This window comes from Passer domesticus, chromosome 3 (genome assembly GCF_036417665.1).
Source record: "Passer domesticus isolate bPasDom1 chromosome 3, bPasDom1.hap1, whole genome shotgun sequence".
Classification (NCBI taxonomy): Eukaryota; Metazoa; Chordata; class Aves; order Passeriformes; family Passeridae; genus Passer; species Passer domesticus.
This window is the reverse complement of record NC_087476.1, coordinates 91,952,590-91,979,895: the sequence shown is the minus strand read 5'-3', so window position 1 is coordinate 91,979,895 and position 27,306 is coordinate 91,952,590. Positions and strand designations below refer to the sequence as shown.

At 39.0% G+C, this 27,306-nt stretch overlaps 1 protein-coding gene across 2 annotated transcripts in view; it reads right to left on the bottom strand.

Annotated features, from left to right (window-relative positions):
- EML4 (EMAP like 4) overlaps positions 1–27,306 on the bottom strand; it is a 146,846-nt gene that overhangs the window by 102,836 nt on the left and 16,704 nt on the right. The window contains exon 1 of one of the 2 annotated variants that reach the window (XM_064414380.1): positions 10,452–10,634. The exons of the other annotated variant lie outside the window; for it this stretch is intronic. Within the exon in view, the coding sequence (XP_064270450.1) occupies positions 10,452–10,476 (25 nt within the window). The 5' untranslated portion in view covers positions 10,477–10,634. Of the gene's footprint in view, positions 1–10,451; positions 10,635–27,306 lie in introns of those variants that run through there. 2 annotated transcript variants of the gene reach the window in all.

The following is a 27,306-nucleotide window of genomic DNA, read 5'->3' as shown; positions in this document are numbered from 1 at the left end:
TCACACATAAAGGCCAAAATTGCTAGGTACGGTAGTGGATGAGGGAAAGGAAAGAAAAAGAAAGGAAGATAAATACTGAAACAACAGACTTCTGACAATTATCACTTTGGAGAGCAGCTGGGATCCTAGAGATTTACACGTGTGGTCCACAGATCACTCTCAAAAAATGTAAAGGGAAGGTGAACTCCTGAGAAATTGACATATTTTATTTTTTTAAAAACCCAAACAAACATGAATGATAGCAGTGGCAGAAGGATTCCTTGAGTCAATGGCCATGATCAGTCACAGGTCAGTAGGGATGCTGTCCCAGTCACCTCCTGCTGTTGGACAGGAGAGATGACCAGCAGCTCAAGCAACCACAACCCAATCCTGACCACTTCCCAGAGACACAGTCACACAGCCTGGCAGAGAGTATTCAGTTTCTTTTCCAAGCCAAGGAACAAATCTCTTGAGGAACCCAGACTACCTGGATGAATAAAAACATGACCCGTGATGCTAAAAATAAGCAAGAAACCTTTTTCTTTCTAAACAAAAGCTTAAGAAAGAAAAGCATGTTTCAGAGGTTACAGAGCACCAACAGAAGAGTAAAACCAACTGGGAGCCTGCTTGAGATGAACTATGCTGAAGAAATCCTGGGGCATTGCTGCTCCTATGCACTGCAGCTTCAAAGGAGGGGGAGAAAGACACCTACTGCACACTGAGGTGTAAGAGAACATTCAGGAAAAAACTAACCTGGACCAAACACCAAAGTAAATGTTTTGCCTTCCATTTCTATAAAGACAACAAAATGACGCACTGAAAATGAGCAGAGGGTAACATACAGAGAGGAGACAAAAAGTAAGGAAATAAGGGGATCTGGATCATCTTCATTCCATGATACTGAAATAACTGGCACTCACAACAGTGACAGATATGCCAAAAATCACCACAAGAGGGAGGTGGAAAGGAAGTCGTTTGGGAGAGAAGGAAGATCAACCTTGGTGCTACAAATGCAAAAGCATGACCTTGGTAAGACAAGATCTGAACAAAAGAAATCAGAGAAATGCAATTGAGCAGTGAAATGAAGACAAGTCAAATTTCATTTTACCTGAGTAATTTATTCCTCAAAAAAGGAACCAAAGAGCTTACAGCAGTGAACTTAATCCAGAATTAAAGCAAGAACTGATGTGATAAACAGTAGTATTTAAGGTACAGACATATAACATTTTAAAGATGAATGAAGCACTGGTTTAAAGACAGGCAATAGAGAGATAAGATATCCAAACAAAGAGAAGATGTGTGCTCCTTAAGTTTTGTGAAACCAGAGCTATGTGTAAGTTACAGAAGTGACCATACAAAAAAAGCAGGTATACAATAATGGCTTCTGGGAGAAGTCAAAGTTTGGAGAATTAGCTCCAAAGTCTCTCAAAGTTTGGAGAATTAGCTGTTCCCAATGGCATCTCTCAGAAACTGGACAGTCCTTTGGGCTAGCTGGAGCACCACTAGTGCAATGAAATTTAAATATATGAAGTGAAAGGCAACTCTGAACAATAACTTCTGTTATGATCCAGTAGCAGGAGATGAGGGGGAGAAGGGAGCCATCAGATCATCAGCTGCTGTTTGAGACTGATGCTTTGCAGTACCTCTACACGCACAAAATAAATGCCTGTTTTCAACAGAAAACCAGAATGATCAGTTATATGAGGTGTTGGCAAACCACTACTTGTAGTTTTGTACGTATAGTTGTGGCCACCAAGTCAAAAGCAAAACAAAACCAAACCACCTGCCTTTCCCAAAACCAACTTACCTGAAACACGTGCAGAGAAGACAACTCAGAAGACAGAGCACAGGAAAAAAATTCTGTTTTATAAGGGAAGATAAAGCACTTGAGATCCTCTAGCTTAGCAATTTAGAGCTGAAACCAACAGAGCTCTGTAGGTATGTTTATGTAAGGCAGGAGGGATCTCAGGAAAAGGAAGGGGGTGAGGGGGATGCACAGGTTGGTGGAAGGACTCCCACTGTCCCAAAGCTTGAGGTATTACTCCATCTGGACTGGCAAGCTGTACTTCAATGAACTTGACAACAAACTTCACCAGGGTGTGCACAGCAGCTCGTTTATATGTTCATTACTGCTTGAATGAACTTTTCCTAGGTGGGACTTTTGTAGCTCAGGTATGGTGTGTTCCTCCACTCAGCCAAGCATTTACATTAGTATATTTCTCGCTGTGACAGAGAGGTAGAAAAAATGTCTCTGAACTTCTCTGCTGCCTCCCTAGGGCACACTATGCTTTATTCACACTTTGTCATTTTGTAAAGGCTTTAAATGTGTTAGAACACATTTAAATGAGAGCAACAGGGCCCATCTAGATTTTTCTTTTCTCTACAACTGTTTGGGGAAATTGTCCCCTTCAGCCCTCCATTCCCAAGTCAGCTGTACTTTAATAGTCCATTACAAGAGAAGAAACAAATCTCAATATTTACTTTGTGTTGAACTATCAGATAAACGCTGGGTCTATTTCTGTTCTATTCACATTCTCCCACAATTTCCATTACAAGGTATGCACTAAGCATTTTGACAAGAAGTTCCCCACTGCTAAAAATCTCAGTGCTAAAAGAAAAAAATGGAAATGTTTATTTAGGTTTGCCTTTCAAAATCAAATAAATTTTCAAAATTAAACTGAAATTTTCTCCAGCTTACTCCACTGAAAAACAGGCTCACAAAATCTAAGTTCACAGACACAAACTCTAATGTTGGAAAGTGAACTTCAATTCCATTTTACAGGCGACATCCTTTGGTTTGTTTAACTTTCCTGGAATACTAAGAGAATGTACACATCTTTTGTATTTCTTTGATTGGAAATACCTCATGATGCCTTTTGTTCTCTTACCAAGTCTGCAAGGCATCCAGCACACAGGACTACCTACATTGGCTGTAATACAGAACGCAGTACCACTTAAAATTTATTTTTAATCATTAAATTGTTAGGATATGAATATATGCCATTACTTTCTTTAATATTCTAGGTAAAGCAGGCATTAAATCCTAAATAGGATATCTCTGATGTTTCAACAGCAATCATATGCATGCCCAAAACAATTTGTTTTCAGCAAATTTACATATGACTTTGCATGTGTCATATCTCAAGTCTCTGCCTTTACTTGAAAGCAGGACACTGTTCTAGCAAACCAGCCATCTTTGCCCCACCTCCATTTCTGCAGCCTTTCTTGGCTTTTTTTTAAACACAAGTTCAGCTTGCCATATCCTATAACATTTTGGAGTAATTACCTTTGAAAACAGTTGCCTTCTCCAAGTGGCAAACACACCCCATTGAAAAAGCAGCAGCCTCCTCCCAAATCTATAGCAGCAAGATGAGCTATGGAAGGAGGAAAGGGCTCTTGATTTGAACAACTGATTATGACTTTTATCCCTCGCTACATGGCAAGTCAACAGCCAATATAAAAAAAAAATACACACCACAAAAAACCAAAACCAACAAACAAACAAACAAGAACCAAATTGAAAGAGCAAAAGTTATATTAAGCCTTCTTCAGCTTTTTATTTTTTTTAAATTTTCTTATTCTTTCCTATGTATAAATGACATTGTCTAAACCTCACTGAAAAGCTCTGGCAAGACTGGTATATAAGAAAAGATAGCATGTGCATATAAGAACCTGAAAGTACAGTGCCTGTTAATATCCTCTTATATTTCAGTTTACGTTCAAGTGTTGCTCTTTGCAGGTCATCTGCCTCTATGTCACATTTCTACCCTTCAAAATCTCAAAAGTAAGCAATCACACAAAGAAAAGCAGCTGTGTAGGACACAGAGCTTTAAAAATCCTCAAGACTTTCTGACTGCAGGAATTAGTTTTTCTTTTTTCCTTGCCTTTTAATAGGAGCACTAGAAATGTTTTACAGAACTTTACTTGCAGAGCAGTGGTGCTACTTTGCTGGGTTTTTTATTAGGAAAAGCATAAACAAGGACAATATACAACCTAATCAAAACTCTTCAGAGTAGTATTTTTCTCTGACTTAAAAGAAAGCAGTTAGACCTGCTTACAAGAACTTTGTCTTTCTTTTCTTCTCCCTGAACTTTCTTTTCTTTCTTCAAAGGAACGTGAGGCTATTTTGGACAGCATGTCAGTATGTTCTATCTGTTATAAACCAGCTTTGAAAATATACTAAGATAAGTTAACTTTGTATGTATCCAAAAGCTAATGTGACAATTCCACAAACCCCAGCCTCCTTGACCCCCCCCCAAAAAAAACTCATCCTGAACAAAGCTGTTAGTTTCACACAGCAATAGGAAGAGAAATTCACTTGATACTCTGAAAGCTTTCACAGAAAACCAATTTATAAACTGTTTTCTTTAGATGTAAGGGGCTAAACATGGGGTTTATTACCACCACTGTTCAAGTATGGTGACATCTAAAACTGAATCTAAGCCAGCATCCCCACCATTTCTTCCACCAACATAACGGACCATCCTTCAACTGATGGATTTGGCAGACAGAATTAAGGAAATGGAGTTTCAAAAAGCACCACCTCAAATCCAGAAACCCCGGTGAGGACCCTCTGCCTTCCAGCATGAACCCTGGGGGATGCACAGGTCCTTGGCTCCTGGCAAACACAGCCAGCTCAGACAAAAAGAAAGCTCTGCCAGAGCTCTCATGTGCCAAGGAAAGCCAAGTAACACCAGGAAGTCCCCACCCCGTGGACTTGGGAGATACTATTGACAAGAGTCAACATCCTATTAGTGAGACTGCTGCGCATCTCCCTCTCAGCCTCATTAGTGCCATTGTTTTAACTAAATTATTCTCTCCAAGGTTTCCTGGAGCCAGGCCCATAAACCAATGACCCAACAGCCCATTAGGATTATTTCCTTTTCACAAATTACATATTAAACAGATATTTGATCAGTCAGGACTGGGGAAAAAAAAAAAAAAAAAAAAGATTTTTTTCTTTCCTTTTATTCACCTTCCCATCCTTAAATACATAAGCCCTCAATAACTGTGAGCAGTTTTCTTGCTTTTCTGTATTTGGCACATACTAGTCTTTGACTAACTTAAACAGAGTGCTTCCTCATGCACAAAGCATCAGTTCTCCCCTCCTCAAGATTGTGCAAGCACTATCCACACAACCCAAAGAGACAGGATGTTTAAATTCAAAAATCATTCCCTAGAAGGCACAGAAAAAGGAGCATTTTTCAAGAGCATCATTAGTGTCTGAACAGCAACCCAAAGCATTATGCTAGCTTTGCCCATCTTTCATGATCCTGTGTAGTATTTCAGTTTAACACTCATTCTAATCAACTTCCATTTAGGGCTGTAGTGATAACACAGCCCTAAAGATAATCCCTCAGAAAAATCCTTCTAGAAAATACTTCTGAGAGCAATAATATATTAAGACAATCATTCTACGAGTTCCCCCATTCTCCACCCTAGAAATCAAGGGTACAACTCCAAAAGAAGCAGGACCTCTCATTTTTTAGCCTCAACTCAAACACTATCATAAAATTGTAGCAGATTTGACTGCTGGCACTACAACCTGGTGAAACAAATGGCACCTTGTGTTTGATGGTGGTGTTTCCTTCTTCCCTGTGCACTGCACAGACACAGCACCTCTGCTCCCCCACCCATAGCTTCCTCCAAGCTAAAGGCAACTCCAATGCTGCTTCTCTTCAAATTTTACAAGAATGATTCAATAACAACAAAAAGCATTCTTAATTGTTACTGAAGTAAGCTGGCAAAAAAGTAATGTATATAAGTATTTATCCTTTTAAATAACTATATACATTTACATCTATCTATCTATATATATATAATATATGCACATTTTATATGTGTATTATATATATTTTGTAAGTACTATTATGAAGAACAAAGTAAGGTTTCACTTTAAAATACTCTCTTCCTATTCCTGCTTCACCTTGTGGTTTTTTGGAAGTTGAAGACTTTCAAGTGAAAGGTTACATCATGGGATGCAACAGTCAAGAGCATAAAAGTATTTGTAAAAAGGAGGCATATTATTCTTATTAAAGCACAGAACCTATAGTTAAGTAATAACTGAACCCTTCCCAAATTTTTAAAATTTTATTATGCAAGTAAAGCAGAAATTACATTTTCCAGAAGCCCTACAGTAAAGAGATAGGCATCTACTACATGAATTCATAAAAACTGGGCATCAGTTTCCTTCAGCCTTCAAAAGCCTGAGACCACAGAAATACTAGATAAAAGATTTTTAAAAGTGGGGACAAAATGGTGCTTGCTACCCGCCTTGACTCATCACACAGGTCAGCTTAGCATGGCCAAGGCTATCCTCCCTCTCTCCCATTCTCACCTTCCAGCTAAAAAATATGATAAAAAGATGCTGTTCCTCCAAATATTGAATTCAACCCACAGTCAGTTCCTTTTTAATTTTACTCAAGAACAATTTGCATCTTGACACATGGAAGGCCAGCAGACAAAGATCCCTGAACAGGTATATTGAGCAGAAGAGATCTTCCTGTTGAGCACTTCTGGACATGATAAACTCCAGCCACTTCAGAATTGTCCACCAAGTCTTTAATAAAAGCCCAGATTTGTAATGACACAGCCACAAACTGTGAGGATCTCTAAGTGCTTTTCAAGTCGCATAAACATAGACTTAGATGCTATTAATAAAAATGTCAAGAATTCCCAATATAGAGGATATATAAAGCACTTCCTTAGCATTGTCCTTTATGTGCCTGAGCACCAAGCCCCAATGCATCACAAGTAGCAGAACAATGTGTCACGGTCTCAGTGCCACAGAGTACATTTTTCTCCTTGTACACACACTGTAAAACAACCCACTTCTTTTGACCACAGTGAAAAGGTGACTACTTAAATTATTAGATGCCTAGCATTGCCCTATCAGCCCAAATACACACCAGCATCGTTTTAATCTCGACACTCATAACAATTTATGGAAATGCTCACTTTGTAGAAGCAGTAGACATAGGTGCACACAGATTCTCCAAGTATACACACACACATATACTCAAGAAACCTGCCCTCCCCACCAGAGGAGCTGACAAGATGCTCCTAGAAACAGTGACTCTGTCATTTGACACATCCAAATAGACGTGCTGAAGTAAATGCTTCTTTCCCTGGGAAAACAGGGAAGAGTTGTTCTAACTAACTCAGTACCTCAGAAATCCCACTAGCAGCAAAACAGAATAAAATTAGCTCTTCACCCACGATTAGGCAGTGAAAAAAAAGCTTTATTTAAAAGCCAGGTATATTGTTCCAGCTAAGTGTAAGCCAATGACTTCAAGTGACATTTACTTTGGCAACATCACACAAATCAAGATCACCCATTTTGCCTTCAAAAAGGGATTTTGGATCGACCACATTAATGGGATATTGTTCATTCCAAGTATGCCAGTTCACACAAATCTGGTTTTCAATAGAAAAAGTCGCAGACTAGAACTATTTCAATTCTCCTTGGAAGAAAACAAGCTTTTTGTGAAAGTTGGCAGTGTCCCTTGCCTTTTCTTCAGTTAAGAGAACAAAGTCGATGTAGGAGAGGTGGAACTCACCATGCAAGAAATACCCTGAGAGCACAGTACAAACTGTGTTTTGCAGGGATCTGTAATTTCATGGACACAAGCACCTTTTTTAACCAAAGCACAATGAAGTGGGCAAATTGCAAACAAAAGGCAAGGGGCTCTGAGGGCTGTTCAGAGAAGACATCATAAAACAGGACTAAGAAGCTCTCAATTGCCTCACCCCAGAGATAAAATGGCTGTACACAGAGCATAGAGAAAACTGCTGCTAAAGAGGAAAAATAGCAAATAGCACAATTGCAGAGCAGAGCAACTTGGGTGAGCGAGGCAGCATCCTGCCTTTCCATTACCCCCTGAACCAGAGCCCAACCAGCTCCAGCCCACACCACACTGGCTCTCTCAAATCCTCCTGCCTTCAACGCCCGAAATGCTTTGGGCTGCACTTCTCCATTTCTGAGGAGCTGCTCCACAACCCATCACAACTCTGAATCTCGGGATTAGAAATATTTCAAAGGCAGTTGGGTTAAATCTTCCTATCCTCCCCTATTTAAAAATCAGCACTAATCATTGCTTACACACACTAAGCTTTGGTAATCTTCATGCAAATGTATTTGGGTGCTAATTCTTGGAGCAGGTAATGGGGATGGATGTTCTTTCCGTAACTAGAGACTTTTCCTTGAGCTAATTGAAAACAGGCATATTTTGAGAAATGCCTTCTACTGCCAATAGTCTAGCAGGGAGGCAATGCAAGAATGATTTATGAGCTGTGAATATCACGTAAATCTGTCTTCAAGTAAAAGGTTCATCTCTGCATAGAATAACTTTAAGTACTCAATTATCGACACTCTTAATTTTATGTATTTCCTAACAAAGCACAAAAATCTCACTGTACATCCCAGCCTTTTCTCAGAGGTTATCACACAAAAAATGAATGGGTATCATTTATATCTAAATGCAGCCAGAAGACTAAGCCTCAATTAAAACATTCTTAAATTAGATTATTTAATGTTTTTTCCAAGACTTTTACCATCCTGTTTTCACTAGTTGCTTTCACCACTTGCTTCGTGGCCCAAGGGGAAGGCAACAGTTAGTCAATCCTGGAAGCTGAAAGACCTTTTTCATGTATAACAGCTGTTGTATACCTCTTACCTTTCCCAGCAAGCTTTTTAAAATTCATTTCAATTTGAAGCCTCCATATTACAGAGACAAGTAAAAAATTTGTTCCAGGAAATTTTCAATACATGCCAAACAGTTGAACAACTATCCCTATTCTTGAGGGAATTACATTCCCCAACTTCTTCTGAGACACGCAGAGTTTTCTTTTATCTATCATTAAGGAGAAACTGCTCTTGAACACCTGGATCTCTCCGGTATCTTGCGTCTATCATAACTTTACTTCAAATAATGCTGAAGCTATTCTCTCTACAGTTCTCTAGTCTCTGTCTCCTAGTTAGACCACACTGAACACAGATGATGTTTATTTGTATTGCAGCAGGCAAGTCTGCATATATCAATGACTGAAAATACAGTCGATGGGGAAATGCATTTTTTCCCCTTAATTAAAAACCACACTAAATAGAGTTTAAACTCTCAAGGTATAGAATATGCCTGAATCCTTCACCAGCACCTCCAAGAGACTTAGGAAAGGAGTGGGGCTGATTAGCTCTGGAAGTCCTGTCACAGAGCAAGCACAGAGGAGCAAGCAACACAGCAGTATTAGCAAGTTAGAAGGGAGGAAAATAAGTCTATTTTTGTAAATGACAAGTTCTGCGTGCCCATTTTAACTCATGAACAGTGGGCTGTGATGATGAATGTGGTATTGTACTCAACATGCTAGAAGATTACAAACTGCATTCAGTGAGGGTCTTTGGGACTTGTCCCATAATTCGGCAGTAAATCAGGCAGGACAAAGATGAGGCACAGCTAAATGCAGCAACAAAAGGACTGGAGAGGCTCCACACACCACTACTATCATTTCTTCACAAGTCATTTGTAAAATGACTGCTTCATTTACTTCTGCTGTAAACAAAGATTTGACCCCTGGCATCGCATCTGACTGGAGAGCAGTATTAACAAAGCTCTGAATGCTCTCCAAGACCATGACTCTTGATTTCAGCCCTCTACACTCAGAAAACATTCAAACGTGATGCTTAAAGCACTTTGGAGCTTGACAAAAATTAGAATTTGCATCCAAGGGACAAATTTCAGAAATCTCAATACGAAACTTTGGTGTTTGATAATTGAAAGCCACGTGTGTATTCATGTGCATAAATATGGATGGCTCCAGGCAGAAATGGACAGATCTGCTTTTGAAATGCTGATCCTTCAGGATCTAATTTCAAAACACTGAGGGGTTTTGTTTTCCCCAAAGCAGTTAAAACAGCTAATTTGTAATTAAATGCTTGCTTGCAGTTTGATAATGGTGAGAAGTTGTACTCACCAGACACTCGGTCCTGAGTAGAGGTCAGGATACGCAGCCGGTACAGCACAGGGACCAGCTTGGCACATTAACAGCAATACACACTTCAAAACTGTAATTGCTGTCCAAAACCTATTAATTTTGAAGGGGTTCTTACAAATCCATAATTACACAAAGGCAAATCCTCATCATAAAGCAGTGAAAACTATATTCACGTAGTCCTAGAGGGAGCACTTCCAGCAGCTTCGCTCATTAGAAATGCATTCTTGCATTAAACACCAATATCAAAGACAAATGTTAATGCAATACCTCAGAGCCATGCTGAAAACTGCATTACAGCAGTGAAGAAGTACCTATTTAACTGGATCCACTATCCCTTCTCAATGGAAGGCAACTGGAGCTCAGTGATGGCGTTCTGCATTGCTTTTCAGCTATCAAGCATAGCTAGCTCATTATAAAATCCTATTTTCCAAACCCCACACCATCTATACCATCCAACACACAACAATATTGTGCGTCAACCTTACCACAATGATCAGGAAGAGAATCCATTTATTCTGCTACCATCCAGAAGGGCCTTAGCACAGAAAGGCTGGAAACCTCAACAGTACTTGCTGCTGCTTTTCCTTCTAACTTGGCATTTCTTTAGCACAGCTCCAGTGCAAAAGGAAGAAAGCAAACCACCTGAGATGTTTTGCTGGAAAAGGAATATGGCTATGAACAAAGGTTAAAACTGAAAACTTGAAACTGTTTTTCAGAGGTGTGGCTGCTGAAGCCTTACATAGTTGCGTCACCAAGATTTTACTTTGGCAAACACTGCTTCCTGAATTCAAACAAATCAAAGACAGAACTATCTTTTGTTCCAGCAATAAGCAATTATTGCACAGACATGCTCTCAAGGTCACTAGCGGGAAGGGTAAACTACATCAGGATGTGTCAGTCATAAGTAATGCTTTAAAAAAGTTACACCAAGCAATACATATTTAAAGCCTTCCACACTTAGCAGAAAACAAAGTGCTTACTTCCTTCCAAGTGACCACAAATAAACATGAACAAAAACACCCTTAAAAAAAGCAATTAATATTTCATAGGTTCATATTCTTCTCTATTACACTTAATTTTTAACATTCATTACAACCAAAATTAGTTTTCATTACTTTGGCAAAATAAAATTAAATGTCTTGTTTTAAACGACTTTGGTAGAATAAAATTTTGCCTTCAAAACCATTTTAAGAGAAAAATATTAAACAGGGACTTAATTTTCTTCAAAACTCTACTGCAAAAGAAGTGGTTTTGTATTTGTTAACGTATAAGCTATATCAATATTCTTAAAAAACACAACAGCACTTTAATTACAAGTATTGTTGTATTTATGCTAATAAAACCATTAACTTTTTAAAAATGTAATGTCAAAGGCTTCAACCACTCCTAAAAATGTCACTTATTCTTTTCAGGAGGGCAATAAATGCATTCTGATTACCACTGACAAAAATAGACATTAAATAAATAAATAAATAAATAACACAAAGAAAAGCTGGCTTTAAAATCAGACATGGCACGCAAGTAGTATGAAGAAAGTAAACACAAGCTTTAGAAGAGATACAAAGCACCCTTCTTTAGGATGATAAAACAATTTCACTGAGAATGAGGAGGAAGATAATCTCACATTTGTCTGGCAGAGAGGTTTTACATCCTTTTTCAATAGGCTGCTGATGCCTCAAGTTAGATAAAAGATATTGGACCAGACAGAAAACAGCATGGTCTCACACTGAAGGTCACCAGGTGTGTGGAAATTTTTACAATGGGCTTTATCACGTAATGGTCAAAAACAGCATCTCCTTTTAACTCACCTGCCTTTGCACCCTTCACTTATGACAAAGTGAATACCCTCAACCAAAGACTAAGAGAAAATGAAGAAAATTATGTGATTCCTGGGGGTATTTTGCCTTTGACCAATGTAGGAGTTGTCATGTCTAATGCTTTGATACATGTAATTGTATTTCAGGATGTGCAACTATACATCAGCTTTACTGTGCTGATGTATGGACTATACACCAATTACCCAAACATTGCAAGAGCATTTTTTGTAAAACACTGTTCACCTGTGATTAATGTATTTTAAAATGCTTTCAAAGCACCTAACATGGGAAAAGCATTATTGAATATTGCACTGAGTGCACCGAGCAGAAGAAAACATCTTGAACTGTTGGGTTTACTGCCTTCGGTGAACACATTCTCTCTCAATGCACGCACACACGTGAACAATGATTAACTCCCATAATTCAGCACAAACAGTAATAAAAGACAGCTTTCTTCCCCCAAGCAGGAAAGTCCAAGTTAAAGCACCTACCTTTCGCAAGCCTCAGAAACATCTATTGAGATAACACTTTGACACGGGGCCTCATCTTGCCCCAAGTACTTTACATCATAACATTCAGACTTTGAAGTGTGAGGCTTCTACTTGAACACATCTGCAGAAGCAGTTCACACATCAAGGATTTACACATACCCCTCTAGGTAAAAAAACATAACTAATCCACTATAAATGCAACAGGCATGTAAACTGCTTTGCAGATGTGCTTGGTGACATACAGTGAATGAGAGAGGAACACTTGTTAAGTGCATTATAAAGTTTAAAGCCCCTCTGAAAAAGTATTTCATTGCGTTTGATGCTTACCAATAGGATTTTACCTGGGCCATCAATTTTTTTAAAAAACTGTTTCTTTCATAAGCATGAATTATGGAGCTCCCTGTGCCACAGGAGGAAGACATGACCACCAGCCTCCATCTGCACTACATCAGATGGAAATCTCAAGGAGTGACAAGGAGATCCAATATGTCCAGCATGTGACTTGCATTTCTCTTTAATACAAAAAGTAAATCAACAGCTGTATTTGACAGCTTCAGGACTGACTCTCTTACACCAGACTCTGCTCAGCCCTCAGATTTTTATCTGCATATTTGAGATGTCAGGGCAGATCTGAGCTCCTCAAAAGTCTCTTCCCTAGTGACAGCAGTGGCTGCAAAGCAGGTGGAAATGGGCAGATGAAGGCATTGTGGCTCCAACAGCCACCAGCACATGGAAGCACTTGAACTACTAAGGGACTTCAGTTTCCAGCCACAGCAATCCTTTTTAATTTGTTTATATTCACAGAGATAACAGCCCTCATCATCTCCACTGATGCTACAGCCTCATAGCAGCTTCTTAAACACCAGAGAGAAATACTCATATGTTCATAAGACAAACAGTTCCTAATGACTTCCCCAAGCACAAGTCAAAATACAAAAATCAAAGCATTTTATTTGGGGGTTTTGTTTGTCTGTTTGTTGCAGGGAAGGTTGGTTGTTTTTATTGTTTCTTTCTTTAAAAAGAAGTACACAAATGTTCATTCCATCACCCCTGACAGACACTGAAGTCAGAAGGTGTCCATGCAGTAGGGCTGTACTTCAGAAAAAAAATATCAATCTGGCGAGAGTACTGGTGAATCTATCCTACAGAAAGTATCAGAAAAGAGGAAAGCATTTGTTTCTCCATTTATGTTGATAACACATTCAGACATACTTTATACTGGAAGGGGGCAAGGGGGAAGAACCACAAAAACTAAAAACCACACCTCTGAAATTGCCCAATGCCCAAAACCATGATAATTCTACACTCTGCTAAAAATAAAATGTTGTTTACTGTAACACCTCCTACTTGCTACTCATACCAATGTCAAAATCATATGAATTCTCAGAAGAGTTCTCAGCTCCAGTGGCCTCTGAAAGAGATGTGTTATTCAATGTAAACACTGATTCTGTGAGAAAAAGGATAAGGAAAAAAGAGTGGGTGGGAGTATTTCCTTTTCCTTGGATTTAGCTTTGCTAAGTGTTCATTGTTCACAGGAGATGTTCTACCTTTCCATTGTCTCATATGTTTCCCCCACCCCTTTTTTTTTTTTTTGATACCTTGGAGACAAGCACTAAGATAAAGCATTCTAATTTCTTCCATGTACTTAAAATTTGGCTGCTCAGTTCTAGGTTTAGAATGTAGGTCCTCTTATCTGTAAACTCATGTTTGTCCTGCCCCCTTGCTAAATAAGCTAAGACAGTAGTGAAGACTCTAGCAAAGTAAATCCTCCTAGCCCAACATGCTGTCCTCTTTGTTTCCTCATTGCTCAGTCGTACTGCCTCATCAGGTTAGTCTGTATTGTCTCAAACTTGTCTAGTTTTAGCCAATTAAGTTTTCTTATCCTTTTTGTCCTTTCACCATGCTCACACTGACAGCAAAATGCACATTTGGAACAGAACAACCTCATCATCCCTGACTTCTCCAGAGTTCTTTGGCATATCCCACCGGTCACAACAGTTTGCTGTGTTTCAATGCACCAGCTGGAATATCAGTTTATTCAATGTCCTAAAGTGTGACAGTGATTCCCTCTCACTGACAGAAAAACCACCACACCACCAAACAAACAAAACAAGACACCTCCACAGAATTAGAGTACTTATCTCCACAGCCCCATGTACATTTTCCTTTAACTATCTATTGGAGAAGGAACTATTTCACTTCCTCTTTTTGTAAAGTGACACATTACAAAGCAGACCATCTGCTTCATAGACTTCTCACCCTTCTGATTTCCTTCCCATATATTCGCCTGATGTATTTTATGGCTTTCCGTATTGGTTTCCTTTGGATTGAATTCCCCTTTTCCAAAGGGCCTCTGTTGATTCAACCTTGGTATACTTCTCTCTCTTCCTGCTTCCCTTTTGTCTTTTTTTTTGTACACCCTCCAGACATATGTATCCTTTCAGAGACCGGATGTTATTTAAACTTTCATGACCTAAACTTAATTATTCAAGGTTCTTTGCTTCCCAAGTCAAACTGCTGATGGCACACTCCTGTCTGAAGGGATAGGCAGGTAGGAATGGGGCTCCTTCCTCCACAAATTCACTGGGCTTGTTTGGGCAGGGTGGAGTTATCAGCTCAGGGTGATCACTTCAGCAGTACTCTTTCAGCTTATATTTAGGAAAGTATCTAGAAAAACCTCTCATATGTAAAAAACACACACATCATGCCTTAGTTTCCTCTCAGAGAGATTTTAAAAACATTTCTTACTCAGAGGTAATCTGTTTTTACTTTAAATAAGGGACAGAAGATAGAAGAGGAAGACCTACTTATTTTTTTTTTCTCACCACAGCTGGCATGTCTAAGTTCAGGTAATTACAATTGATGTAGCAGAACTTGGCCAATCCCAATCAGCTGCCTCTGTATTACTGCATATGAAAGGCAGGCATCCAAAACTGCAGGAACCTGTTAAAGCAGGTTGTGCAGTTTAGCTCATCTTTCCAGATAAGTAGATACTGCTGAAATTCCCTAAATACCTTTTAATGCAGGATTGTATAAAACAGTTCTTATACTGGCAAAAAACACTGCTCCTTCATACTCAGTGTGGTAAGAAACACAGAGTAGCAGAACACAAAAAAGGGAAAGCGTCATACCAAACTAAGAGCGCTAAAATTCTATGGCTAACCAGAATTAAATATGAAAAAATGGCATATCCATAAAGAAAAACAAACAAACCCCAGCAAAACCAGAAAGAACCCCAAACTCTTAAGATACACACCTCTAAGTATACCTCTGATAGTCTGTTTCAGTAACTAGTTAAGGCTGGGAACATTAATTTTGTACATTAAGGTAACATATTTATTTTTAAAAGACCCTGCACCATACGTTAAAAGACAGAGATAAAGAGCAACAGGCTTGTGATTAAGCCCCTTGTAATATAATTTGATATAAAAATCAAACCACAAAAAAAAAAATCAGCACTTAATTAACCATAGACTAGTAAAGTTCATGAGAATATCAAAAGCCAATTAGATGCAGTATCATTTCTACTCTGGACACATTTACATATGGATTTGGTCTTAATACAGTTTAACAGAGTAGAAATGGTAATCTCAGGCTCCTTTAATTATTCAGAGACAAAAACCTATTTTTCAATTTTGAATCTATTCTGTGGACTACACTCAAGTTGAAATTTTGATTCAAGCTAGGAAAACAAATGCCATCAAATACCCACAATTCATTGTCTCAATTCACTTTGGTAGATGTGCCAGACTTTTACAAATGCTCAGACAGAAATGTCAGCTTTCTATGCAAGTTTTGAAAGCATATGCACATCAAACAAAAACAAACAAATGGAAAAACAGCACACACACATACAAAAATTCAACTGTATTCAGAGTTAGTTTGTTTTTAATATTTTAGAGGGTCAAGACTATGTGTTTATGGTTACCTATTCCCTGACTTCAAGGCAGAATAAACCACTTGGGTAAAACTGCAAATGTGCCTCTTCTGTAGTATTAGAATCATACTCTAAAACATTTCATTCTGCTGCTTCTTTTTTTTCTTCCAAGTTAAATGTAATCCTGTTTATTCAAGCACACATATTCCACAGTACTCTACCTACCACTGCTATCAACTGATGCTTTTAAAAGTAATCCTACTCTGCAACTCGTGTTCGCAGTGCATTTCCAACAGCTGGGTCACTCAAGTCAGAGTTCAGATATCTGCACACATTTCTAAATCCACTTCTGTCATCCCAAGAAATGCCAGATGAAGGTCACAGCAGCAAGTACTAGATAGACAAAAGGACACTGGGACCTCACAGGTACGGTTTAGAGCAGTTGCCACCTGTTTTAGAAGAAACGAGAGAAGCACTGGAATGAGCAGAGACGCTCCACACCAACCTTGGGGATGAATGCCTCAAAGGAAACACAAGCACAGAAACAGCCCAAGGAAACTTGTGACTGTCTTAACAGATATGAATGACATTTTCATTGCTTTCTCTTCTTAATGATGCCATTACTTTTAATTTACACCTTAAAAAAAACCCAAAAACCCAGAGTGAGAAACAGAGCAGAAAATAAACAGAAGTCTCAAACACTGAAGTCCCATTCATTTATGGAAGTTATACTTTCATCTCACATCTCCAAAATCAGCTTTAAACATTTAGGTCAATAGCTACTTAGCCTACTGGAACAACCATTTATGCTCTCTCTTCAAGTATTATCTACATGGAGACAACACACAAAACTCACCAACGTACAGAACAAAAACATTATTCTACAGCTGAAGCAAAAAAAAAAAAAAAAAGAGTTATTTCTAAGCACCTCTGTGCTAGAAATACACCAATACACCTCTGTTGTACAAGATATTACATACATTAATTACTACAGTCATTCAGTCAACTTATGAGCAAGCACAAGCAGTAATGCATAATTGGTATGTGGGATGCATTTATTGCTGATTCTCCAAGAGTTGCAATCAAGAGATTGCCTCTAGTATACAGAATTAAAGAGACTTATGATTTTGGATTAGTCCTGTTACAGTAAGTTAAAATGAAAAATATCTTAGTGAGTCTTTCCATGAAATGGGCTCATTCTGCTACACTGCCAATATAAAAAATATTAGAAGCTGTATGTCAGCATTGATTCAAACATCAACAAGTGCAACCACCCGTTCAATCTGGGAAAATTATAGAAACACCTTTTCTACAAAGTCTCTTTTCCCTAAACAGCAAACTTCAGTGTCACAGTGATCTCTTCCCTACTGTGTACCACACTCCTCTTTTTTTGTCCTGCCCAGTAAACAGGTAATAAGAATGCATCATTTCCAAAGTAACCAATAAAATAAGCTTTCACTTTCCAAAACATCTATATATGATTTCACTTTTTAAAAAAATCCAAATAAACCAAAAAAAGGCATCAATGCACATCCATTCAAAAAAAAAGCACTTAATTAGACAGCACTCATGCCAAATCAATCAAATTCCGAGGGCTATATTTTACTCTCTTCCATGCAAACACTACAAATTGCTCCTGAATTTAGACCAATGCATAAAAATTGATGAGTTATTTTAGAAGCTGAATGGTATTATTTCTGTGTCCATACATGGCAGGAGATGTGTGTGTCTGTGTGGCTCACAGAAGTTAAACTTGTCAATAGTCTTTAGGGAATCAGCTGAAGGACATGTTCTTGCACAATACATTATTTTAAGCTTGCTGAAAGCTGATGCAATCCACAAAATGCACATCTTCCTTTCTTATTTTTAGCATGAGGATCCAACTGCTGCCCCATGCTACACCAAGGGAGTAATAAAACAATCTTCTAGTAAGGAAGAATTCTGCATGCTTACTAGACAGGATAATTACACTGCCCGTACAGTACATGCTAATTGTACTTGGCTACAGACAATTAAACAAATACACTCAGAGGATCTCCATCTGACTTTCAAGCCACATACAGTGAAATTCATGTTTTATAAATATTAACTGGAAGTAAAAATGCTAAGGCTTATCACAGCTGTCACAGCTTCATGCAACTGAACCAATTAACAATAGAAACCCTTAAGACAATAGAGATAAGGGAAGCCTGCAATTACTCACAAAAACCTAACTGGAACAGACTGCAACGCAATTTCCCAGCTCCTGGAGCAAGTGCTTGCATGACCTCACCAAATCCTGCCAACAAAGAGGAAAGGGCTGCTAGTCCCTGCCAGCTGCTTGTTTAAAGTACCTGCCTGTACCTGGGGGAAAAAAAAATGCAGCAGCCAAGCCAAAAGAGCAGAAGGATGGAGTAGAGCAAGAGATGATGGTGGAGAAAATGCTAGTGCATCACAGAATGAGATTTCCAGCTCTCATAATTTCTGATGCTACAAAATATTACTTGCAGACTGAACTTTTTTTACAGGTAGTCACATATAGAGCTGCTCAAACTTTAGTCAGCACTTTAAATCTGCAAGGGGAAAAAACACTGAAGGAAGGAGTGGTAACTTCTGTATTTCTCTTTTGTTTTGTGTGCAACGTCACTTGGAGGAATCTGGGGGACTGAAGCTGAATTGCTTTGTCTCTACTCAATTCCACTAGCTCCATCTAACAAACTCACAGATGAGGATGAGATTTTTATCACAAGCTTTTTGTACTTACTTCTAACAGCACAAAAGGCAAATTAACCAAAAGCTCAATACAAGAGCTCCTCAAAATGATGCAGCTGCACAGTAATGACTACACCACTAGTAATTATTAGAAATTATATTCTCTAAAATTAATTTGATGGTTGAATTGCAATCAGACTGACAGACCAAGAAACACTTTTGTAACTGCAAATCTAAGGTGCAGAGATGAACATCAGAGCTGCCTAAAACTTAGTGGTTTTCTCTGAACAGAAATTACTGACTTGTGTCAAAAATTCTAAGCTTGCACAAGATCTTGATCAGATCACCACAAAGACCAAGACCTCCAGTGACTGCACACAGTGAAAACAGAGCATATGATTCTTCCCTGCAGCACCAGAAGGGGAAATTCCTAACTGCACATAAGCTTTTCCCTCTCAAAACCCTGCCCCAATTTTCCCCAACACCAAAGTCCTCTCTCACTGAAACAGCAGTTTAAGGTGAACTTGCAGCCCCCTCCAGTAGATACAGCTTGCTGCTCAATTCCATATTCAACTACTGCAAGGTGAGTTTCAGGCAACATGTCGAGAGAGGGGAAAAAAAAGCCCTCCCAAAAAGCACCAAAGGTAAAAAATAAACAAAATAAAGAATAAAACAAAACAAAGTAAAGCAAACACAAACAAAAAAAAACAAACACCCCACCCACTCGCCACTGTCAACAATGAAAAAATTAAAATATGATAAACATCTTCCTTTAGGTTAAACTAGATTGCAAGTTTTTCCATGTAGTTGACAGCAAATTATTTTCAAAAAAGTGACTACTCCTCAAGGTATGATGAACATAGGTATGAATTCTACTCAAAACTGAAGGTATTCTCTTTATTGTAAACACTCCTGCTGGCATCAATCTATACATCCACCACCTTGACCAATTGATCATTATTTTCTCAGCAAACTCGAGTGTTTAAGGATAAAAGGGCAATGCACCTCCATTTGTATTTATTCCTTCATGCATTCCTTCAATGTCTCTAGTACCATGCATGTACACTTATACAGCTGTATAAATTAATGAATTTTTTCCACATTCATGCCAATAATTCTTACGTTTTTATTTTGCTTACACAATTTTTAAAAAGGCTATCTTTTATATAACCTTCAAAAACATTGTATCAACACTTAGGACAAAAACAAGCACATGAAAATTTTCAAGAACAATTTTTTGCTCATTTCCAGCACACTAGTTCTGATCTCTGCCACCACCACATTCTTTTGCAGGTGACATTCCGACCTCTGCATTTGCTAATACAAGTCACTTATGGCATGCTGAAAATGTATGTTCATTCATTGAGGTGCCTCTCAGAAGACACTTTCCTTTCCATAGATTTTGTGGAATTTAAGTCATCTACCAAACACTTGTCCACTAGCAAAGTCAACATACTTGTGTATTTTTTGACAATCAAAGCTGCTTGGCTTAATTAAAAGGCAAGCAAACACACCTTTGGTTGTGCAAACCTTCTCAAGTTCAAAACCAACAAGAAATAGAAAGAACATGTAAGTAATAGCGGAGTGAGATGAGCAAAATTAATGCACTAATGCAGAGCTATGGACATATATTTTAAACACAATATACCTGTTTGAACAGGTCTGTCAATGCAGCAGATTGTGGTGGGTGCTGGGTGAGCTTGACAAGGGGAAGGGGATGGAGAGGGAGGTGTCAGGGAGGAAGAGCAGGAAAAGAGGTATAAAATCTGTGCAATCACCACAACACAGGACTATCATACTAATCCTCCCTTATGACAGGAGTGCTGGTCTGAATTATTCCTGTCTTAATTTGCTGTGCAAAACTGGAAGCCCTGCTTCTGTCCACACAGCAATCTCCCCTACTTGTAATGCCATTCCTCACGCTGACATGGTGGGAAAATTCTCCACAAAGCTCACAGACATCCCTTGTTCCCATCCCCATTTTCTCCTGAGCGAGTTCATAGCTCTGTGGTGCTCAGCTGTGACTTCCCAACACTCACTCAAGTTGTCTCACTGCCCTATGAAACAGAACCCCTGCCCAGAGCTGCATCTCAAGGCTCAGATGAGCCCAAGTGTTTCAGGATGGTTGTGCTTATAAACCTTGGGCTTATCCAAGCCAAACACAAAGTCCTTTTCAGAAGGACAAAATGAATTCTAAATAACAGTTTACAAAATGAATTCCAAATAACAAACAATTCTCTGCCGTCACATCCAGGAAAGAGTCTCATAAAGTGTAAAGAAAATCAAAAAGGAAAAAAGAAAAAAAGTTGTATGTTTAACAGTTTTAAAATTTCAGTGACTTTAAAGCAAAAATGATCTAAAAACAGTCCCAATATGCTGTACGCTCCTGATACTTTACTGTTCTATTGCCCTGCATTTTCCTTAAAGCCTCTCTAACTCAGCTGCTTTTCCTATAAACGGCCTCCATATACAGTCAGTGCAATAAAGCTTGAACAACGTAAATTAGTGCCAAAAAATTAACTCAAACCTATTGCAATTCTCCCTTTCGTTTCTTTTCAGCTCAAATCACTTTGAATGTGACACTTTCACAAATCTATACTGGTTAAAAAACCAAACAAAAAGATCCCTCTGCTGGATGGTTGTCTTTCCACAAACAATTCCCAATTCTTTCTTAGATGCAATGATGCACTTTAGAGGTTTACAGTATTAACAATTTCCATTCCACTAACACGTTTATTAAATCTGCATTGCTCAAATGTAAGGATTGGGGGTGAGAAGATGGCATCTTACTATTTTTAGGCACGGGATGAAAAACTGGCTGGGTCACTGGGCTTCAAGTGCAGGGGTTGTGGTGTAATGGTCCTACTGGTGGCTGATCTCAATGGTGCCCCCTCATGGGTCAGTACCCAGCTCCATACTGCTTCATCTGGCCAATGGGATGGAAACACCCTCATCCTGTTTAGCAGTAATCAATACCCCACTCCTCATGCAGTTTAAGGGGAAAATTCAGGTCACATTACATAAATTACTTCTAGGTTGAGTCACCACCACTGGGGATATTTAAATGCCACACAGACGCAGCACATCTGTGTGGGACATGGTCTAGTGGTGGGCCTGGCAATGCAGGATCAATAACTGGATTTGATCTCTGAGGTCTTTTCCAAGCTGAACAACTCTGTGAATCCATGACATCAACCTTGTGGAGGACTGAAGTGGTGGGGTGTAGGGCTGCTGCTCCCCAGCATCAGGACAAACGAGAAAACCTGTTTGACAGAAGTCTCACAATATTCAGCAAAAACAAACCCAGTCTTGCAGCACTGCAGGAAAACCCCACATGGCCATTCAGGCTGGGATGACCAGCACAAAGAAGCTGAAGATCCAGGTGAAGGAACTGGGAGGGGTCAGCAAGGGATCCTTGCAGCAGCCAAGGCTGCCCACACACTGGGCTGTCTGAGCAGAACTGCAGGCAACACATTGGCAGAAACTATTATTCCCATCTGGGTGGCAGCTGGATACACGTCCAGTTTGGTATCTTCCAGTACACAGGAGATGGGCCAGCTGGAGAGAGCCAGTGGTAAGGAGGCTGCAGCACACCACGCAAGAGCAGAGGCTGTGAGAAAAGTCAAAGCAGGAGCCAACTCAATTCTTCATTACCTTGGGGAGTGCCAACTACAGAAAAAAAAGTGAATCAAACTCTCTTCAGAGGTGCAAAGGGAAGGGGCAACAAAGAAAACTCCAACTCAGCCACCTGTCTAAGCCTTTAAACACCACACCCTCAATCCATTTTGTTTTTCTTGCACCCAGACTTGTAACCTTTTTTTTTTCTTCTAGATATTCAAAACTCAACTGGAGCAAGACCCTGAGTAACACTATCTGTTTTTGAAGCCATCACTGCTGGAGCTGGAGGGTGTTGGACCAGATGACCTCCAGTGGTTCCAACCTACATTTTTCAGTGATTCTATGATCTATTCTAGGACAGCATGCATGGTATAGGATTACAAATGTAATATATCAGCAAGCCAAAACACACTGCCAGCCAAAATGCAAGAATAGAAGATACTACTCTACGCTCTTCTGACATACTCTTGTCAGCAGATGCTCCGAAATGCTGTGTCAAAACTCATGGGGAAAAAGGGAAAAAAAAATTTAGAAATGTAAACACACAGTTGCTTTGACATAACTGTACATAAGGACTTCTGCCTTAAATATGGCAGATCGTACCTTTCTGTGGCTCACCTTTGAGCAACAACACAGGAAGTACACATGCTGTTGGCACTCATCTGCCATGAAGGGGAACAAAACCTCTGGGACAGAAGGTAAGGGGCTTGGAAATTTTTACAGATTCTGCTTGCTGTTTTACTGCTACTAGGACATATTCGAAAGTGACAATTCAATGTGCTTTATTGATGTGTTTGAACAAAGCTGATGTCACTTATTGAATACATATGTATCACTCACTTTGTCTCAGTCAGAGGTACTTCACTGCAGGACATCTTGAGGAAAACTAGGAGAAGAAATTTGTTTGTTTAAACAAAGCATCTGACAGCCAGCCAAAGTCACAATGAACAGTCTGTAACAAACAGCCCGGGGAAAACAGATTTTTTTGTAACACAGCTGATACAACAAACTTTCCTCCAATATAAATGTGGCACTGGCATCTGGCGGAGCCAGGAGGGCTGTGTTTGGGAATTGAGACCACTGCACATGTTGGGTCAGAAATTCAGCTGATGTTGATCAACAGAACCCCATCAAGGAGAGGAGACCTGGCCTGCTGTGCTTTGGTTGCATATGTTGAAAAAACTTCAGTAGAGTCTGATGTGATAACTGATTTATGTTGATGGACAGTCCGCCTGTCAAGAACATGGCAAGGGATTACTCATTTTAATATCTGACTATTTAAGCCAGAAGTTGACAGAATTTGCCCCCTCTCTGAAGAATGTGAAATCAGTCTACTCTACATACATAGCACACAAAAGAAAAAAAATACTTTTTTGCTAATAAATATAATAAAGATACTGTGTGTCTAAAGTTCAAGTTAGCTTTAGAAGTCTAACTGAAATTTACTGTGAAGGCTGGAACTTGGCCATAATTTAGGTGGAACAAGAGGAACCTACACCAGTGAAAAGAGAAGGTGCCAGTAGAACCCAACAAGAAGATAAAAGCCAGCAATAATCTGTCTCTTACACACACACTGATCTTTCTTCCTGTAGTCACAAAAACATTTCTCACCTACTCACTGAAAAGTCTATTTTCATTTGGAAAACTAATATCTTGAAGAATTTAATTTTCACTGGTGGCCTGTGGGGAAGAATGATGGGAGACAAAAAGAAAACAGGCCCATCCAGCACTACACCTCCAAAAAAAATTCACTCACTCCATATTGGTTAAAAGTGTGGGCATTTTGAAACAAGCCCACAGGCAAATCATGAAGACTGAGGTAAATGGACTTGGGTGAAAATAACTTCAGAAGTTAAAATACTGGAGAATTTATGCACTAATATATAATTTAAAAATAGAGGTTGAGACGTTGCAGACACTGCACCATTAGTAAGAATACATTTTTGACATTTGGAAAACAGCCTGTATTGTAAGAGTTTCTGCATGAGCTGTACACGTAGTTATTGAACTGAATGCAATTTTTACAATCACACATGTGAAAATAAGGAAAAGAAAAAAAATCCTACATAGAATGGAAAAGAAGGGGGAAATTATTTCAGTAGAGTATTCCCTGTTTTGCTGGCCTAAACATTAAGTCTTCTGGAGACTTCTCACAAAAAGAGTACATTAAAGATGTGCATGTACTAAAAACATGGCAAAGATGCTAAATGCTGAACTCCTCACCATTCTTGCCAAGCTGCAAATTCACATTTTGAGTATTCATTATATTGTTGCAAAGCGCTACACCAATAGCTTCAGCTATGAGCAAATTCACTGCATTTCACACATTCACTGCACCAGTTTTTGTTAGCTCCCTGACTGCAAAGAAATACAACACAAAAATAACTCAACTAACACGTGTCTGCAAATCAGCCAACATGCAAAGAATAAGCCCTGCATGAACAGATGCAAAGGGAGGAAACAAAAACCTAAAGGCCCATTGTGAGGGCATGTGTGGCAGAATGTGATCAGTAACAAAAGATGCCAGCACTTATCAGTTTCTAAATTCCTGTCTGCTGGCTTGTCAAGTGTCACCTACAAAAATGCAGCCCAAGCAAATGAGACTCCATGTCTTAAGATAGTGTAGCATCAGAAATACAGGATTTAAATAGATACCTCTGGGTAATTCATTTATAAAACAGAGAAAAACTGAATAACCACTCAGACATTTGAACAAAGTATGCAGTTGCATCTAATATAGGTACCAGAGTTCATTAAATTAGGAAAGTTATACAAATAAGAAGTTAAGACATGTCTACTAAAAATAACAAGAAAACAATTGTGCAGTTGCACTTTCTTGACTCACAGTCATCTCCATGTCACTTGAGATTTGCTTATTTAGAAAAAGTAAGCCGATTAAACCACCAAAAAGAGCTGGAGAAATCATTATCTATCTAGTCACAATAAAATAAACCTGAAGCATTTCTATTTAAGCATTTTAACCCAGGAACACCTGTACAGGGAATTTTTAAGCAGTTAACCCTTAGTTAGTGGTTTTACTAGGGAGCATCGGTGTTTTGCAGAACCAAAAACATCATTCACCTACCATTTTCTTCTTCATTCACACAAAAAACTTCAAACATACCCATACAGAAAGAGCAAAGTGATCAAAAAGTGACTTTCAAACAAAAAAGTATCCATTTATAAAGCTATCCATGCCAAAAGCCATAACATGGTTTTTTGAGCAATGTTGAGGAACTTCTCTATGAAGAAGTTAACCGTATCACTGAGTTCAACACTCAACAATCCTCTAGATTTTTATGCAATGCATCACCTTCTCTTTCAACACATTTTGGTTACTGAAATCGTCTGTGCTCCTGAGGCATCCTCTCCCCCACACATTTGCTTTTAATTAAATATTTAAATGTTTATTTCAAGATATAAAGCAGTCTCCTGTCTTGTGCCAGCCCACATTTCACCTGAGGAAACACCATTAGTTTGTGTGAAAGGACATGCTGGGGGAGGCAGGCACACCTCCCATTTACAGCATCCCTCTCCTTTTTTCAAATCATACACCTTCCTGCAGCAAATTACCTCCAGGTGAGCCTGTGCTCTTCATTCCTGATTTCTACTCAAAGGCAAATCCTGCTGGAAGAGTGAACAACCAATTCAGCCATGTTTTAAGCTGATTATGCACCCACCTCACACCATCTTCCTCGTGCTCCACACAGAATATTTGTGCTGATATAACTTGAGTGAGCTACACATTTCTATGCCAAAATAGAGTTTCTATCATAATTAAACTCCAAGATATCACACCCCTCCCCAGCCTTCCACCCCTCGCAAAGGCACAGGTGGGCAGGTTTTGCTACCTTGCAATGGTTTTTCTCATGGGGTTTATCACTGGTCACCTGGTAAAACAAGTCAAATTGTGAACAGCTGAATCTCACAGGCACCATAGGAAATACCAGGAAAAGGAGTCCCCAGAGAAGATGGAGCTGCTGGAGGGTGTGGTGACAGTGTCTTCCTGAAACCCCAATGCAGAGGAATCGTCATAAACCTTAAGAAATGCCAGATAGTGCCTTATTGCTGCTACATCAGCTCTTTAAAAAATAAACACATACAAAGAACACCACACCATGGAAGCTAATCAGCTTTACATACCAAGGCAAGTCTTCCAGGTTAAATGCTCACCAAATAGAATTCATTTTAGAATTAAAAATAATTAACAGTAGGTAGGGTGTCATTTACAAAGCAGCAATTCTGAGGGGTTGTTGTAACAGCAACTGAGTAAACAAGGCTGATATTGCAAAAGCTCCTTCACTCCCCTGTTTTCTCAAAGCAACTGCAAGGAAACAACCTCCTCTTTATACACAAGGGCTTGTGAATACATTTAAACTTACTCTGAGTGAGAAACAAGCCAGTTAATAGGAATTTCTAGCTGCAAAGGAGTTTTTATCTGAAATGCTAAAGGACCATGGCAAAAGTTTCATAGAAAAGTGATAAAATCCTTTAATGTATAGAATTGGAACCAAAAAAAGTCTAAACCACAGATAAAGATGACCACAGAAGTAACTGAGCCTAGAATAATTATCATAATATCCCTCCTTAAAAGACCATAAAAATGGTACAGTCAGAAGCATGAGAAAAAGCTTACCATTAGCAATCCCAGTCCTCCATACTGCTAAATTTTTCTCCCCTTCTAATCCTGGCCTCTTTCCTTGCAGTATTTCAGAAATAGCACTGTACGGGAGGTTCTGTACTCCAGAAACTATTTTACTCAAATTGCACTTTTCAGCAAAGATGATGCTTTTTGAGAAATCAAGATGATTTCTCTTAAGCTGCAAATACTTGTAACATCATTGAA